At 40.1% G+C, this 18,987-nt stretch overlaps 1 protein-coding gene across 1 annotated transcript in view; it reads left to right on the forward strand.

Moving 5' to 3' along the window:
- The window catches only part of PRTG (protogenin), a gene marked incomplete at its 5' end in the record, with an annotated part of 87,487 nt that overhangs the window by 63,654 nt on the left and 4,846 nt on the right, over positions 1 to 18,987 (forward strand). Inside the window, 8 exons of the mRNA XM_071753938.1 lie at positions 6,685 to 6,780; positions 7,324 to 7,510; positions 9,162 to 9,289; positions 10,040 to 10,210; positions 14,491 to 14,673; positions 15,796 to 15,916; positions 16,802 to 16,967; positions 17,945 to 18,049. Coding sequence (XP_071610039.1) covers positions 6,685 to 6,780; positions 7,324 to 7,510; positions 9,162 to 9,289; positions 10,040 to 10,210; positions 14,491 to 14,673; positions 15,796 to 15,916; positions 16,802 to 16,967; positions 17,945 to 18,049 — 1,157 coding nt within the window. The remainder of the gene's footprint in view (positions 1 to 6,684; positions 6,781 to 7,323; positions 7,511 to 9,161; positions 9,290 to 10,039; positions 10,211 to 14,490; positions 14,674 to 15,795; positions 15,917 to 16,801; positions 16,968 to 17,944; positions 18,050 to 18,987) is intronic.

Consider the following 18,987-nt stretch of genomic DNA (forward strand, 5'->3'; position numbering starts at 1 on the left):
GGAATGAAAGGCTGCTGGAGGTGGACTCACTGTTCTGGAGGGGTGGGGGAAAAAAAAAAAGTTCTTTCATGGTCTGACCTCGGATTCTTTCTTAATTTTATCTAGCCCTGACCTGTTGGCTCTGCTCTGGCTCCTTTCAAGGCCTTTCAGAGCTTCACAAACATGCAGCAGCTGAAGGAAACAATGACAGGGCTTTTAGGGGTTGCAATATTACACTCTCTTGTAACCTTGGCTAAGTAGCCTGTAAACAGATGCTTTCTATGAAGCATTTGCCAAAAAGCCAAAATTTTGGCTGTGTTGGTATCAGCAAACGTGGCTTTCTGTAACTCTCTTGATTTAGGAGTCTGCCTTTTGCATTTCATGTAAGCTTTGGCTGAATGAGCAGTTAGGGAGTGTGTCTCCTGTGTGCAACGTGGCCCTGGAGCCTGCTTTGTTTTCATCTGTAATGCTTTAGATTCACCAGAAATAGAAGAATTGTGTGAAGACAAATTATCAAAATCTGAAAGGGATAAACGCAGTTTGATCCTTTGCAGAAAACTGATTTGAAGATAGCATTAAAATCTAATCAGGACATAGACATTTCTGTGTATTTGTTTGAGAATGGAGGATGGAATTGTGTGTGGATTGGGGTTTTTCATGGGCTGTGCTGTTAGTATCACACTGCTTTATTTTTAGAGTTTTTTATTTATGAGATAGAATGTATTGAGAATGGAATTTTTGTTCCAATCTGTGGAAAGTCACTTTTTTGGTCTTATTAGCTTTTCCTAAAAGTTTGCTCTCTGCAGTCTTGGTCATGTTAGAATGAGGTAGCTGTGTTAAAAAGTCCTTCACCAGCTGCAAAGTGATTAGAAGCACATTTTTGGTCTTAGCTTTCCAACTTCTAATACAGGCATTCAGTAGCTGATGCCTCTGGTTTTTCAGCTGTGTTCATTGGAAGTGCATGAGGACACCATCTGGCAGTAATGAGTTCTAACTCTACCAGATGGAACTGAGCCACCTCGGGTGGAGGGATGTTCTTTCCTCTCTCCTTGTCACCTTTATCACTAGAAAAATGTCTTCAAAACAGAGAACCTTCCTCCAAATGCTGGCAGCAGTCAGCCCAGGAAAACCCAGTTTTTCAGTGGATGTATTTCAGAGGCCAGTAAGGGTTTACCATTTATTCTACTGTGGAACAATACCAGGCTGGTTGTATAGTTGTGTATTTGTCTCAGTGTTTTAGAAGTGCTGAAGAATTAAGTTTGAGACAGGAACTCCATGGGATACCCTGGAATACACCAACATACACTTTGGCATGAGAAGATACCACCTCTTTTTTAGCTGCTTTTGCCTGCCATTGTGTTTGTAGTTACTAGACCATTTATATTTCCCTGAGCTTTGAAAACTGGGCCCTGTATGATCAATCTGTGTTTAAATAATAAATAGATAAGATGTTCATATGTTTGAATTATAAGTTTTGGAAAAGAAAATGGTAAAATTAGAATATGAGTTCTTTCTGATTGCTTTCTAATAGCAACTTACTGAGAGAAGTGGGAGATTTACCTGGAAGCAAGGCTGATGGCAGTAGATAAAGAACTTTGAGGTGGTGCAATAAAATGTGGATGTTCCAATGACTTGTAGAGCACGAGCACTGGTAATAAATCATGTCTGAATCTTTCTGATATTTTTGCAGTTTCTCTCAGTTTCTTGTGTCCAGGGAGATAAGTCACTGGGGTTCTCCCTCTGAGCTGGAAATGAAATGACTTATCAAAAAAATAGTGTTGGAGCATCTGTGTGCACTGTAATGTTTGCTGGGGTTTTTTTGGAGGGTCTGCTTTTACAGCACCAATCCCAGTAACTGCTCTGAGCTTCCTGACTGCTTTCTAAGAAGCTGGACTTAATCTCCAAGACTCAGGGATGTAGCAAGTCATTGTCATCTGCACTCTTACCAAGCTCCAGCTACTGTAACATTTAGTATTTTTTTCCAAGTTAAAATCGATGTTTTAAATGACAATTCAACATAATTTTTTGGCTGATACTTTCAGTATTCAGCTTTGCCATAGTTTTACTGTAAGGTGTAGAATCTATTCACAGACTCTGAAAACAACGAGAAGGCTCCCCCATGCGTCTTTCTGCTGGAAGAGCGAGCAGGGTTGAAGCTGCAGGGCTCACTGCAAGTTTTCATGGGAGAGTGAATAACAAGATGTGGGATTCCAGAGGAGAATCACCAGGGAGCAGCAACCTTCCTACAAAAACTGCCAGAGGAAAATGAGGCTGATTTGGGGGACAGCATCTATTTTGATAATTTGAAACTAATCCATATAAGGAATATTTAGCTTTTTCCTACTCTTATTTTATAGCACTGTAATTGTCAGATGTGAAATTTTTGACTCTGGTTCAACTATTATTCTTGTGATTTTAATACTGACAAGTTTTGGTTATACAGAAAGGGTGTGTGAGGCAGATAGGTTGTACTGCCTGAAGCTCTGCCAGCTTATCACATCCAGACTACAATATAATGTCTTTTCAGACTCCAGAGGTACTCTTGTAATAAAACTTATGAATTAGTTCTAGCACATTTATATCAACTTCAGTGCCAGCCTCTTGATTTATACAGTGTAGTTTTTGTGTCTTTTCCACAAGCTGATTTAAATAATAGCAATAAAAATGCCTGTTAAGAGCTACGTGTGCTGTGGAAATTTTACAACAACCTAATGATAGCAGCACTGAAAAAAAAAAACAACAAACCAAACAAACCAAACTGCACCCAACAGAAACAAATTAACTTTTAAAAATTCATCCACCTGGTAAGTAGGCTACAAAATTGTTCCTGTTCACTTTAAGGCTGGGAACAAGGCTTCAGCCCCAACACAACTGCTGGCAATTGCAGAATTAATTGAAATGACTCAGTGTTACCAGTTGTTCAGAGAAATTTTGAAAATGCAGAGGTGAAATCTTAATGTGAGGTTGGTTTTTTTGTTTTTTTGTTTTTTTACTTAAACAGAATTTACATGTTGAATGGGTTCAGTAAATCACTGCACCTAATTTGTTTCTGAATAGCAGTGATCTCCTGTGGAAGGATGTGTTACTCCTGGGTCTGTTCAGAGCATGACTGATGGCCTCAATCCTTGCATCCCTGATTTCTGAGGCTCTCTCAAACCTCCTGTTGCTTGGATGGCAGAGCCTGAATGTCAGGCTCTCAGCCCCCCAGGTGGCTGTGCCATCCCCAATCTTTTATCAGTGATTTATGTGTAAACTATTCAGGATCCCTAAAGATAAGAAAGCTCCTGAAGTTTGTTTTCTCTCTAAGGTTATGTCTGGCTTTGAATGTTTGATCCAGCTGATGAACTGCTAGATGAAAGAGTTTCATCAAGTTTATGGGATGGTTGAGGCACTGTTGAGGAGTGAATTATATCATAAGATTGTAAATGAAACCAACAGTTGTGAAAAATGCTCTAAACAGATGCTACTTCAGACCAAAAAAATGTTTCCACCACTTCATCAAACAAACACTGTGCAAGTATCTGTTGGAACTGGAGGCAGATCTTAGGCTCTTGGTTATCTTGTTTTGCACATTGTGAAGCTCTGATCACCACAGCAGAGCAGCTCTGTGGGTGCTGTGAGTTGTTCTTTGCTAATGTTGCACAGGGAATCTGTAAAACAAGTTTCACATGAATTTATTTCACTGCTTAATACACTGTCTGGAAAATTCGTTTGCATTCTCCTTTTTAGATTACTTTAACATTTAGACTTTTCCAGGCCAGTACATAATGCAGCCCTCCTCAGTTGCTGTTTTAATTACAGATAACAGCAGATGGTTTTTCAACCATAGAATCAGTAATGTCTGAGAGCTTAAGATTTCTAACGTCGTGTTTGGGTTGAACTAATTGTGTTACCAACTGAACCGTGATGGCGTGAGGTGCAAATAACCTTGTTTTTTCAGATGGTAGAAACTAGTTGGGAGACTTCATTTTTAAACAGGTTCTGCTCTTTAAAGATCATTCTTTTTGAAACATCTTGCACTGAACACGAGTAAGATGAATTGTATTCAATGTGCTTGTTCTAAATGTTAAAGATACCTAAAATTAAGATTTTTTTTTTTTTAAAGTGTTTTTTCACAAAGACATTTTAAATTTTTGTCGTGGGAGTTACGTTCCTGCCTTTCTTCCACATCCCATTAATCTTCCTCTCCTCCCCAATCAAGCGTTAATGAGGAATTCAGGTTTAAAAAAAAAAAAAAGAAAAAAGCAATGAGGATAAACAGACCTCACAGGCTCTCATTCAGCTCAGCAGGGCACTGGACCTTCGCTATTCTTCATTTCACAGTGAAGATGAGGAGTTCTGGGTGACCACTTTCAAAGGGCACAGAGTTTTTGAAGGTGCTTGGCAGGATGATAAATGGTGGTGTCTGTCATCCTGTGCCTGCGGAAGTGCAGCGGGGGGCTCTGCTGCAGCAACTTGTAAAGAAAAAGTCTGTGACACTTGGCTGCTGCCTCTTGCTGTGGAATCTGTCCCCAGGTTGTTAAACAGTACCTGAATTCAAGGTTTTTTCTATGAATGGATGGGAGAATTGATCACTGGAATAGCCTCCAAAGCATAATCTTATTGAGATCTTAAAGATGGCTTGATGGCTTTATAAATTTTGGCTTTGTTTTGAATATTTCCATTTTATGCTAAATACACGCATTTCTACCCTACCAGAGGTGAAGAAGCCTGGGGAGGAATATTCCTGGCTCTATATTCCTGCTTTTCTGAGATGCCTGCTGTAATTATCCTCAGTGGGTCACCATAACTTGATTTTGCTCTATTGATATTGGTACCTCTGAAGTGCAGTTATCTTTTTGCTTGGGTTCTGTTTTTAAATGCACCTTCCCTTCATGTGTCGTTTGTATTTTTACAAATTATTAAGAGATTGCAACAATTTACTTCTATCTTACGATCTTTATCTTTCAGAATTTTCAATATTTAGTATTTTCTTTTATCACACGCTTAAGGTTATTCCATGTATTTGTGTCCATCTCCTCCTTTTCTCTGATTGTAATTTTTTTGGTTAGAAAAAACAGGTGTAGTTTGTTGTTAAAGTGAAAAAAACTTCAAAGCAAATGAGTTTTTACTCTAGTTTTTTAAAAAAAATATATATTTTTTTACATTTTGTTATTTATATTGTCTACTTGTGATGCTGAAGTCTATTTAAAAAATAGACTCTCTGCTAGGCTCTGCTGCCTATTCTGCCATTCACATTAGGCACATTATAGAAATACTTCAATCCAAAATAAGGAGCCCCTTTTCCTTTACATTTTTATTTAGATTTTGATAAAATAGTATTTTAAAAATAAAGATGCATAGACTTGTAAGCTCTACTTCGTGGTACCTCATTTAAAGCTGATTTTCGTAACTACAGTGCAGAAAGATTTTTTTATTTGAAAATAAATGAGAGAAAATTTTACAAAAGACATTATTATGAAATTACTGTGCTGTCCTCACAGAAACATCCGATAGTTGTTGAGGTTGTATCGCTGGTGCAGTCTGCAGAGGGAGCCAGCGATCTGATGCAAACAAAACCCGGGTTTGTGGTGAGGAAAGGTCAGGAGTTTGTGTTCCTGCCGGCTTCATGAGAGAGGAGAGGCCATGCCAAATCTCGGCTAAAATGAGAAAGAGGAGAGCTTATTACGAGAAAGGATAATATGATGGTATTTTAGGGCAAAGGAGAACAGCACAGTTAGAAAAAATCTATTTAGACCTTCTGAAAATCTTAATAGGTTCATGATAAGAGGAAAACGTCCTCTCCTGCCACCTGGTGAATGATCCTGGAAGGGGTTGGTTATAAACAGGAGCCAAAAGGAGGGTGCTGATTTGCGTTCCTGTGGGTACCTGTGAGTACTCCGTGCTATCCCCACTTACAGGAAGCTCAAGGCCCCTTTTCTAACCGATTTCTCTGTCATTTTTCGTTTGGCTCAAGGCCAACGTCTCACTGGCAGAACTGAGAAGCAGCAAACTGCAATATGGGTACCCAAAGATATGGCCAGAGAAGAGGAAACACAGAGATCCTTAGGCTAGGAACAGTGACTCTGAGAATGCCAGAAGCAGCTTCCAAGAAAACTTCTGGAAGTGGAAGTTAGGCAAAGGCATTATTTAACAATCTCTGCTGTTTCCCAACCTATCTCCTCTAGGAATCTGGAACCAAAACATTTCCTGGTTTTTTTTTTTTTTTTTTGCTGGGTCCTGTCCTCCTGCTTTGCTTTGATTGCCATGCTTCATTACAGTCTGCCTATCCAGAAATAAATGTTGGGTTCTGTAAAGCTCATGCTGTTTGTTTTTAAAAAAATGATTAGATTTTGAAAGCACTTTCAAAATGCTGAATAATTATTAATAAATCTAACACTGTACCTGTGAGGGTCTGGTTTCAGTACAGATAGAAATGTGATATTTAGCCTTTTCTTCCCGATTTGTGTTACAAACTTCTGTTTCAGACTAAAGGAAGCAAGACTGGGAGATATGTGACTGATTCTAGTGCAGTGTGAGCAGAGATTCAGGGGGATTTGCAGGGCTGAACAGGCTTCCAGGCTTCCAGCCCATCCATCAACCTTCTGATTGTAGTGGGCAAGATTTGAACCAAACTTGCTGGAGAATAAAGTTCTCTCTCTCTCTCTGTAGAAGTCTGAGAATCCTTATTTTTTGTTTGAATCTATTCCTTTTCTCTTTGTGCAGATCCCAGAAGAAAGTATCATGTGAGGCTGCTGGCATATAACAGTATGGAAGAAGGTTATCAGGCAGACCAAACAGTCAGCACTCCAGGATGTGTCTGTAAGTGCTGTAGCTGCACAAAGATTTTTATGAAGAGCTGGGCTGTTTGAAGGTCTCAGCAGCTCTGGATTTTTAACCTAGAAACAATCAATTAATGTAAACAGTGTAAAACAGAGAAAGAGAATGATTGTATCTGTGGCAAACACTATCCTGGTCATCCCACAACTGATACAGTCTCTGAACTGCAGCTGAGGAAACAAAATAGCTATGGAGCACATTTTCCTCCCCTCACAGACTGCATCATCTAACCAGGGATGTATCATGTACCTTATGAGAGATTTGTCTCTCTCCCTTGTGTCTATTTATAGTTTTTACTCTGCTTTTCACTAAACAAGGGGACTACAGGAGTAATGTCTATCAGGTTAGGAGGGATCTTTAATAACCTGAACCAGATTCCTTGGTAGTGCTGGGTAGAGACAGATGGGAATCTAAACCTGTGGGCTCAGACCTGTCTCTGGATCTTGCTGATATCTGCGTACGGTTCTACAGTTCATTAAATAACTCGGGCTCCTTTTTTTTGTTGTTTTTTATTGTTTTAAACAGCTGTCCGTGACCGCATGGTGCCACCGCCACCCCCCCCTCACCACCTCTATGCCAAAGCTAACACCTCGTCCTCTATCTACCTGCACTGGGGCAAACCTGCCTTCACATCTGCACAGCTCATTAACTACACCATCCGCTGCAACCCCGTGGGGCTGCAGAATGCTTCTCTGGTTCTTTACCTTCAAACGTAAGTGCAGCACTGCTAAGGAGTCTCTGCTTCCCATTCCCAGATGCTTCCAGTTTCTGCTCTGCTCTTCCTGCCATCTCTCGGTTGCTTTAACAGCTTTTATCTCCCTTAGAGGACTGTGTGTTTTGCCCAGTGGTTGCTAGTTCTGTTTCTAGGGTATTTAAGATGTGTTCATAGAACTGTACAGTGCTCTACCTGTGATCCTTCTGTTAGATCTTGTTGAGTATTTAATGGCTTTTTAACCATCTACATTTAAGCTCTTATTTAGCCAAACCAAAATAGATTATTTGTCTCTTGTCTGGTCAGAGATGGGTCTTAGTCCAGTGTCTGATTCTAAGACTGGAAGCAAGAACTTTTTAGTTTTATGGGGCTGAGCCTGTTATTGTGGGAATGCCACGTTCCTGAGTGTGTGGCACCCTGCCAGAAGAAAGCTGAGTAGGAAATGCAGCTTTTTTTTCAGCTTTCATTTTCCAGAAGCAATGCATGGGCCATGCAGTCTCAGAACAGGGAAGAAATTCCACCTAGGCTTGATGTCCAGCTCTCTGTCCAGGTGGAATGGGAACAGATTTTGCCCCTTTATGACTATGAGTGCCTATGCTGGGGGCCATGGTGCTGTGGAGGGAATCTATATGTGTGTAGCTCCTTCAATACCTGGGTTTACTCAAACCTTATAAGCAAGGAAAATGCTGTTTTAAGATAGTTTCCATCCTAATATTGATGGTTTTCTCTTCAAACAATACGTCCCCATCTGTATAACTCCTGACTGAATGATTAGACACAGTGTAATGACCATGTGAATTCTTAGTGTGCAATGTGAAGCATAAATAAAGCTGCTTTTTATGGTAGGGTGAAACTATTGCAAATACTGGTGACTGCCTTTGCAGTATATATATGAGATTTAATAAGATGGTATCTGAAGAGTAACACCATTTTAAATCAAGATTTAATCTCAACTTGGGTATTATCACCTGGAATTAACCCTGGTGTATATGAAAGGTTTCCACCTGCCTCAGAATCAAAATTAAGCAGAATGTCTATAATTGACTTTGTGATCAAATAATAAATTGCATTATTAAAATTATTATCATGAATTTTACACTAAATAAATAAATAACCAAATATGACTACAAGATGAGTAAGGAACATATTTTGCAGAGATCCCCTAAACATGAGGTGATAGAAGGGGAAGTTGCAATCATAACCTGTGTCTGTTCTGAGGACTGGGAAGCAGATCCAGGAAAAGCTGACAGAGCCAGCAGTGTGTGCATTTTCAGCTGCACTGCTGGTTGTAGTTTCAGTGGTCCTCTGGGTAGAAGCTATGGACAAATGTGGAAAGAACTCAGTTTGGGATACCTGCTGATGATCTGGGCAATAATATTCTTGGACTTCCTTGTGCATCAGCTGCCCAAACACCCTTTATGAGAACCTGAGCTGAAGTCAACTGAGAGGAGACACAATATCCTCCAGGATTAGCAACAGTTCCTTGTCAGGTAGACAGCAGAGATGGATGCACCTGTGTCTGAGCTTGAGCTTGTCTTGCATTGAACTCATCACATGAATCTACTCACAGTGACTGAGAGATAGTGTGTGAGTTTGGGTTCTTCAGGTCAACTGCTGCTGCTAAATTTATTTTATTCTTTCATCTACACAGTTCAGAGACTCACATGTTAGTTCAAGGTCTTGAGCCAAAAACCATGTATGAATTTGCAGTTCGGCTGCATGTGGACCAGCTCTCCAGTCCCTGGAGCCCAGTAGTCTACCACACCACCCTTCCAGAAGGTAAGCCACTAGGAGAGGACCACATGGTTCTAAAAGGAAAGTTCTGTGCATCAAAACACCTGAAAAATTGTGTATTATTTTAAAGCTGTCTGTAGGAGAAATACTTTCCTCTGAGTTACAGCTACTGCTCTCCTCAGTAAGCTGAGATACAGAAATGCTATCAGGAAAATCCTTGTTTTGGAACTGTGAAATTATTTTTAATATATAAAATGTCATACACTCATACTGTTAGCAACCACTGAATAGAGGTAACTTGAATAAAAATCTAAAATATGTATAAAAAAAGAGGCATTGCTGATTCATAGGTGTAATGAAAACATGTTTTAAACCCCAGAAGTTTTAGAAACTGTAGCAGTATTGCTCATCTGCTGCTCTGGCTGCTGGTTTCCTTTTTTGTCAGTGGAACTCAAAAGCTTAAAACTTCAGCTTCTTGTCCTCTACGTGGCAATGTTTGGGATGTACCTTTTCACAGGGTACTGATGTGGGGATTTGTCCATTACTGTTTCCTTCTGGAACTGGAAGAAAAATATGAAATTTACCTTTACAAAATCTAAGCCATTGACCAGATCAGAGTTAAAGGAGATTTTTTTTTTTTTTTTTTTTTTTTTGAGGAGCAGTATGTGTTTGTATATATGCTCTTTATCTGGGATGTAGCAGTAACCATTAGGTCTGCACATCAGTTTCTTTTTGAGCTATTTAATTGCATGTGAATGAGGTTAACCTGATAGCACTGTGTTCCTGTTCTCACAGCACCATCTGGCCCTCCAGTAGGGGTGAAGGTGACTTTGATAGAGGATGATACTGCTTTGGTTTCCTGGAAGCCACCTGATGGCCCTGAAACAGTTGTCACACGCTATACTATCCTCTATGCATCCAGGAAGTCTTGGATTGCTGGAGAATGGCAAGTGTTGCACAGAGAAGGTAAATTAAAATTACAAACTAATGAACTGGGCAATGATGCTTTATAAGATACTTTGTTACTTTCAGCTCCCTCGGACTACAATAAGAAAGAAATATGTATAAAAGTTTACATGAAAGTTAAAATTGGTTTAAAATTAATCTGGTGGTTGTAATGAAAACGTGTTAAAAATCAATTAATACTCAGAGGGTGAGAGGCAAAGGTCTGTGCTGCTTTGGAGCTCAGTGTGTGCATTTGTCTCATAAATCTAATTACATCCATCTTAGTTCTGGTGTCACCATGATTGTGAGTGTTTCATTTTGTAAATGGACTCTGTCAAATCTGAAGTCTCAGAGATGACCCACTCTCCAGAAATAAACTTGTAAGTATGGCTTTGTGGGTTTATATGTTTCTTTCAATCACTGCTAATCCAGTTAGCTCAGTTTGCTTAATTAACTTTCCCCTACTTCCCAGTAAATTGCTCTGCAAATTCAATTTAACTCTCTGGCTCTTTGCTGCTGCTGAGCCCAGCTAGCTAAGCTAACAGGAACTCAGGTGTGGTGATATGAACTGCAGCCACATCTTCATGATTGGATGTTGAGATAGTCTAAATTTTTATAGGTCCTTTCCAGCATAATACTCCAATTTGAAAAGCTCCATCAAGAACAGAATTCTGTCACAGCCAAAAAAAAAGACATTTACTGTTTGATTGGTCTTCAAAATAGACAGAGTCAGTTCAGAATATAGAATGTTCTAACAGTGTGTTAAACCAGAGAGGGAGGCTCAGTGTTACAGTTTAAAGTCATGTGCTTAAGTAGCTTATTTAAGAGGATTGCCCAGGAAAAGTCACTGTACTGTTGCTCTGTGCTGTTCCATGGCTGAAAGCTCAGTTGTCAGCAGAGACTGAGCCTGGGAATTTTCTGTGGAGAAAATTTATAAAATTTAATGGGTTGGCTCACAGAAGGCCTAAATTTCATTTGACTGTCAGTGAGAGAGAACTGGGCTAGTGCAGAGCCAGGGGCTGCCCTTTGTGCTGCTCCTGAAGAGAGGATAAAGGACCCACAGCCATTTGGAAAGGTGTCAGTGCTGCTTTGTCCTTGCTGGAGCAGAATGGTGCTTGTTGGGCTGGCCTCAAATAAAATGGTCATCTTAGGCAAAGTTTGTGCAAAATAACTACTCTCTGAAATATCAGCAAGGTCTAACTGTTGGGGGAAGATTGAACCCCTGGTTTTTCATTATTAAAATTCTTCAAGGAATGAGTGATAGAATTTGTGCTTACTAAAAACCCAGCAGCTTTTAAATGCACAGAGCTTGTATTTGAATAAATCCCATCATTCTAGTGATAGGCTGCATTTGTAGCCAAGGGGCTGGATTGCTTCTGGGTACAAACTTCAGCTCAGCCATGAATCTGAAGAGCTTCTCAAACAGGATTTTATCATAGATATTTTGGATGAGGGGATGGCAGTAGCTGTAAACATTTTTATGTGTTCCCATGCTGAAAATGCTGGAGAAAATGAGCAAATGGAGAGCTATACATCTCAATGTAGTATTGTGTCCATCAATGTTAGAGTAACTAATTTTGTATTTTGACAACTAATTAATAGGGTTTGAAGCATGGCATGGAATTCTGTCACCTTGACATGCTAGGACAATCTGTAGTGCTCTTAGTTAAAGTACAGATGGAAATGCCTGTGACAGAAAATAAATATGTACAGGTAAAATTGGGCAAATACTGTAATAGTCCTGTGAAAGTCTTTTCATAGGTAATTTGAGGCAGAAGCAGGGTTCAGGTTTTTTTATGCCTTTATTCTGAAAAGGTCAGCTAACCCAATAGGAATAAAGAGCATTGCTTTGTCTTGACATTTAAATTTAAATCCTCTGCAGAGGATTTGTGAAATCTTAACCCCTTTCTTTTACCATGCCTCCAAAGACAGCCTCCCAAATAAGAAACTAAGTAAGATTTAAAAACCCACCAGACCAAAACAGAAACCACAAACCCATCCCTACCACCTATGGAAGCCTTAACAAGGCTTTAGTTTATGCACAAAAATTTCCATCAATCCGCCAGCTTAAAACAAAACCCTGCAATTGGGCTGAGCTTGTGTTAGCTGTGACAAAACTAGAAATATAATGGCAGTTTGTTGTTGGTTTGTGATGTGGGTTATCTGCCAGCCACCTCCCCCTTTTCCTTGGTTCTCTTCGAGTGGATCTGAAGCCTTCAGACACTTGGTGTGCAGTAAATCAGTACCAAGTGCTTCCTTGCTTTAGCAAAGCAGCAGATTTGAAAGGAGCTGGTGGGAAAGAGCCTGTAATATTGAAACGTGACCTCTCACCCTTGCTGGTGCTAAATATTACAGCTCCTGTGGCTACAGGTCCCTCACGTTTTACTTCAAATGCTTTCAGCTAATGGGTGTTTTTTATGGAAGAGTTGAAATAGCTTTTGAAGTAGCTTCCCTTCTGCCAAATGTACAATCTTTTCTGTCAGCACAACAACCTGCTATTTTGTTTGCTTCCATGATGCTATAAATTCTGTCTTCTGAAACTGATCTGAAAGGTTGAAATTTAGACTTCAGTCTGAGAAAGCCAATGGGTTATGTGAAAGAGAACAAGGCATAGATTTGGTCCTTTAGCTGCAACTATTTGCAATATATTAGAAAATATATAAGACAAGCAATATATTTCTGTGGTAGGAAGAAACACAGGCATTTTAGAAAGGAATTAAATTTTAAGCAGCAGTTTGCAGTCCCCTGGACAGGCAAAGTTCTCATTGACTTTGACAGGAGTTTTGCCTGTCTAAGGATGATGCAAGTGAATCCTATTTATGTTCTTAAGCAGTTCTGTCTGCCTTCAGGGACTTTAGGAAATTAATCCTTAACATGTGAGAGAGACATTTTCTGTAATATTTTTAGTAGCACAGCTTAGATGCACAGGAATCAAGGAAGCCTACACAGCTCTAGATAGGATTTAATTTTATTTTTAAAGCATGATATAAGGTACTCTTCCAAATCTGTCCTTTTCCTTTTACCAACTAGACCTGAAAATTGATAAACTGAACCTGAATTATTTGGTTCAAACCATTTTCATTCACATAGCTTAGTATACAAGTGAGGCCTAACACTGCTTTCGCTGCCTCAAAGTCTGGTTAATGCTTGGAGCATCTCCTCACAGACACAATCACAGCATAAACACTGTAACATGATGAAATTCAACAAGGGGAAGTGTAGAGTTTTGCATTTGGGGAAGAACAACACGATGTCCCAGTATAGGTTGGGGGCTGACCTGCTGGAGAGCAGTGTAGGTGAAAGAGACCTGGGGGTCCTGGTAGACAAGAAGATGACCATGAGCCAGCAATGTGCCCTTGTGGCCAAGAAGGCCAATGGCATCCTGGGGTGCATTAGAAAGGGGGTGGTTAGTAGGTCAAGAGAGGTTCTCCTCCCCCTCTATTCTGCATTGGTGAGGCCGCACCTGGAGTATTGTGTCCAGTTCTGGGCCCCTCAGTTCAAGAAGGACAGGGAAGTGCTTGAAAGAGTCCAGTGCAGAGCTACTGAGATGATTAAGGGAGTGGAACATCTCCCTTATGAGGAAAGGCTGAGGGAGCTGGGGCTCTTTAGTTTGGAGAAAAGGAGACTGAGGGGTGACCTCATCAATGTTTTCAAATATGTAAGGGGTGAGTGTCAGGGAGATGGAGTTAGGCTTTTCTCAGTGGTGACCAGTGATAGGACAAGGGGTAATGGGTGTAAATTGGAGCATAGGAGGTTCAAGTTGAATATCAGAAAAAATTTTTTTACTGTAAGGGTGACGGAGCCCTGGAACAGGCTGCCCAGGGGGGTTGTGGAGTCTCCTTCACTGGAGACATTCAAAACCCCCCTGGACACGTTCCTGGGTGATGTACTCTAGGGGGCCCTGCTCTGGCAGGGGGGGTTGGACTAGATGATCTTTCCAGGTCCCTTCCAACCCCTAGGATTCTATGATTCTATGATTCTATGATTAGCACCAGATCTAGGATTAGCATGTTGTGAATCATAGCCAGAACTCCACCCTGGCTTTTGAGTTACAGTGACACTGCACAGCCTGCTGCCTGCAAGCAGTGTGGGGGGAAAGGACAGGAGACACAAGCAGGCAACCCCAGTGTTCATTCTGCTCACACCCTCTCTATGCAGCTTAGAATGTACAAAAGTGATCACAGTCTGCAGACAAGATTGGGAGTTGGTATTGGAAAGAAAGTGTAGGTCCCAGTGTCTAAATCTTAGTCTGTTACCAGAGATTTTGTCTAACTGGGACTGTTTATCAAATCTTTTTACAGGAGCCATGACCATGGCGTTGCTGGAAAACCTTGTAGCAGGAAATGTCTACTTGGTCAAAATAGCAGCTTCCAATGAAGTGGGAGAAGGACCCTTCTCAAATGCAGTAGAACTTGCTGTCCTGCCAAAGGAGACATCAGAGTCTAATCAGAGACCAAAACGTTTGGATTCAGGAGATTCCACAAGTCAGTAGCAATGTTTTAGTTACTTCTGTCACAAGTACCAGGAAAAAAGATCCCTGGTTGGTTTAGCTGGTAACCACTTTCTGGATAAACCATTCTGTTTTCTGTGAGGTGTCCCAACAGCATAATGTTTTTTTCTAAATGAAACTGTTTTGGAAATTTATCCCAGTTAACTCAAAACTGGTTTAATTCTTTTGCTCACAAGTTGGAAGTTTGCCTTTCAAGTGATAATACATAACTGGAATTATACAACAAAATCAACTTTGCAGCCACTCTTTCAAGGCATTTCCTTTAAGTCCTTTATTTGGCTTGAGATACCAGTAGCACTGGGCCAGATAGAACCAGACAGCTCAGCAGAGGTGAGATGGCATCTTGAAATATGCTGGAAATATGCTGGTTCCTGGTATTCCAGCAACCCAAAGCAGCCTGTCAGAGCTATACCAGCATATATTTCACCACAGAATTCAGCCCCAATTGCAGCTGTTTGGGGAAAAACAGTGTGTTACCTTGCAGGAATTAAGGTAACATCAGGGGGTTGAATGGGAGAACACATTGTCTGAAATAGAAGCAGATTTATCTTTGTGCCTTGTTATGGCTTTTAAAGGTATTTGGGGAGACAAGAGCTAGAAATTATTCAGGTACAAGAACCTTTTAACCTTTCTTTCCTGGAATCCAGGAAATCCAGGAAATCCTGGAATCCTATATTTTAGGGCTGAATAAGCAATATTCATGCCCTCGGGATTAGGGTGATAGACAAATTATGTCAAAGCATAAACCAAAGTGAACCCTTCTAGGTGACAGTGTCTGGAATTCTCCAAGCCTTTTCCCTTTGTGGTCTGGGAGCATCCTGTAAGGAAGGTGTTGGAGAGAGCTCCTCTGCTCCATGTTGCAGGTCACTGAAGAGGCTGTGGTTTAGGGCAGTCCCTCCTTCCCCTCCCACACTGCACACACTCCTTGGTTTGGTCTGCAAGTTTTATTTTAAAAAGTGTCAAAATGTATGACAGAGAAAGTCTGGAAATCTCATTAAAAGGGAGCATTTGTCTCTGTTATGGCTGTAACTGTTAATTTCTTGACAGGAAGCAGGAGGCAACTCCTTCTTTACTTCCTATGCTCTTTTTGTTGTAGCTTATTCTGACTATTACCATCTGGACCAGAAATCAATGACTGGCATTGTTGTTGGGGTTTGCATAGCACTGACCTGCATCCTTATCTGCATCCTGATCTTAATTTATCGAGGCAAAGCGAGGTACGCTTTTGTTTTTGTAGACCAAGCTCTTACTCAATGCACTGATTGTTGTCACATGCAGTCATAAGTTCTCTGAAATACTCTGTTGCTTTGAATATTCCTACCAGCAGCAGAAAGACTTTGTTGGCTCTTCCTATTCTACCTGAGTCTCTTCTCCAATGAAAAGAAGGAAGAACCCAGACTGAGTCAGTGGTGCTTTGGCAACTAAGTATAAAGCTGGTTTCCAAACCCTTCTGAGTCAGATAAATAAGTTGCTTTACATCATCTCCTCCTCCTGCTTCATATCCCAACCTGCCCAGACTTGGTTTGCAAGTCTGGAACCCTCTGGTATTGCTGGGCAAGAGGATCTCTGACACAAAGCAGTTCCATGATCCATTTGTTTCTTTTCAGAGGTGCGAGCCACCAGCTGTCGTGTTATCAGCTTCTATGGGCCATAAACTGGCCCAGTAACCCTGCCCATAACTTTGGTATCAGGAAAAAAAAAAGTTAATTGAAATAATAAATCTTAAAAGTGTCTGAGAATATGTTTTAGTAACAAGGGCATTTAAGCATACATGCAGAGAAAAATATGGATTGGGAGACAGGCCCTGTGTAGCATGGAAGAAAGGTCTTTGTGGTAACTTCCTCCAGTATTACTAATCATGACAATTCCTGTCTGTACAGGAGCTTGTAGCCCCCTGTGTATGGCTAACTGGAAGCAGATACTGTTTTTATCACAAGCAACAACATATAAATTCCACAAGAGAGTTAGGAGTATCATGCAACATAATGTAAATACCAAGAATATATCAATACTTGATTAACAATAGCTTTGAAGTTGATCCTTGGGGTTTTTTTGCATTTTCTTCCTGTGGGTCAATTTTCTTCCTGTTTTACATTGTGTAGGAAAACATCTGCTCCTAAACCTGTGCAGCAAGGCACTGACCAGCTGTCACATACCAGCATCTCATTAGCCAGTGCTAATGAGGTGGAGAAGAGCATTGAAGGAATTGCTGAGAATGAAGAATCATTATTGCCAATGATTGTGGGAAACAACTTCATTGATGCTAAGGTACTGCAAGCTTTACTCACTCACAAACCAAAATTTTTCTGTAGAACTCACTGCCATTACATCTCAGTCATAAAAGTTAAAGTATGTACACCACAAATCCACAGCAGGTTTATTTTCAGTGGGACAAGCACAGGTTTGGCAATCCCAGGTCAAATTTTCAAGGCTTATCTTAAAGTTCTCCTAGAGATCTGATGCAGTAGACTTGTCCTACACTGCAGTTTGTCTGTGGCACAGTGTCAGGATAACAGCTCCATAGCTCCTGGGTGGTGTCTGATAGTCCAAGGAGATAGGTGACAGAGTCCTTGTCAGCACCTAGGTCACTTAATGCCTGTGCATGATCTGGTCAAGTATGACACTAAGCAGGTATTAATGAAAATATTATTTTTTCTGTATATTTACTGGTAAGGTAAAGTCAAATTTTGTAAAGTCTTGTTTGATCATAGATTAATGTAGATGGTAGGATGTGTCAGTGGATGAGTAGAATCTTACTGTTGAGGATTCAGGTGTGCATCTGCAGAGGTACTGATGTAAGGCTTGTTCTGGCCACACTGCAGACTTGGATGGAACTATCTGAGGGTAAATGCAGGAGCTGGGAATTAGAAACTGGTTCCAGTGCAGACACAGACACTCTCTGTGAATTGGCCACATTCTAAGTAACAGAGTAAGAGCAGTGGCTGGAATGTTTTGCTCTGTGTTTGCTGTACTGTAGCTGTATTACTAATATATAGTATCTAATATATAGTAATATAACTAATATATAGTATCTGGTCTGTGGGTTGCCAGTTTTGGTAGATCTGTTCTTGACTTGTCTCAAGCAATAGATGAACACCAGACCACAAAAATGTGACTGAGCACTACGATTTCTTTTGTCTTCCTTTTCCATGTGGAGCCAGTAGGTGGGAAATTAAAAATATTTTCAAGTATCTTAGAAATGTAGTTTGTTAAAATAAATGCTTGTGTGTCTCCCTCTATTGTAGGGGGGATCTGATCTGATTATTAACAGCTATGGGCCTGTCACAAAGGCTAACTGCAAGAAAAGGTGGCTGTTCTTCCAAGATACTAAGAAGATGAAGCCTGAGGAGGTAATTTGTTTAACACACAGAAATGCACAATCTTACACAGTTTGCAAAGGAAGAGATGTCAATTTCTAGTTATTGAAAAGCATCCATAGATTAATCCATTTTCACTGGATAGTTTCACTTGTGTTAAGGTTGATGGTGTTCTACCTTCTAGTAAAATCTCCTGCAAGTTTCTTTTTCTGTCCCAAGTTGTCAGTTATTGTAACTCTTTACACTTAAGGGATTGCTCTCTAGGTTTTGCCCTTTTATCTGTGAGTAAATGGATTTCTGTGTACTGGGTCTGTGCATAAAATCTACAGTACTACATCTGCAGAGACTTTGCATAGATAGAAATTGAAATTAAATATGTTTAACATGTATTTAAAAGTGATATAAAAATACAAAGAATCCCCTCCTACTCTGACAGCTAAAATCTTGTTTGCTGAAGAGAAACCAAAATAAGGAAATTAAATTATTTACCCACTTCTGAAGAATTAAGGATCTGAGCCAGAACTGTCTGGCTTCTGAAATTGTTGCTCTAGACACATTTGCTGTTTGGAGAAGAAAAATAACCATTTAAAACTCAACACTATCATGCAAATTCACACCTTGTGGCATCTAACTAATGTTTATTGCATTGTAATATGTATTGTACTCTTGTGTGCTTAAGGAATAAAAAGTCTTGATATCCATGTTGTAAATTCATATTCCAAAATATTTCTAGAAGCAGCTGCATATTTCTGATGCCACTATGAGCAAACTATTTGCTGCCACCCATTTAAGAACAGGCATAATGGGGTAGGAGAAAGCTCTACCAAGCATGTTTTTAAAATACCTTTCAGGTCTGTCCTGTAAAATCATTCTTGATTAGCTGTGCTTAGCAAGAAGGGATTATTTCATGTGTTATGGACAAGTATGAACAAGATTTGAGATTGATTCTTTTTTAGCTCCTGTAGGAAAGC

Source organism: Heliangelus exortis, chromosome 11 (assembly GCF_036169615.1).
Source record: "Heliangelus exortis chromosome 11, bHelExo1.hap1, whole genome shotgun sequence".
Classification (NCBI taxonomy): domain Eukaryota; kingdom Metazoa; phylum Chordata; class Aves; order Apodiformes; family Trochilidae; genus Heliangelus; species Heliangelus exortis.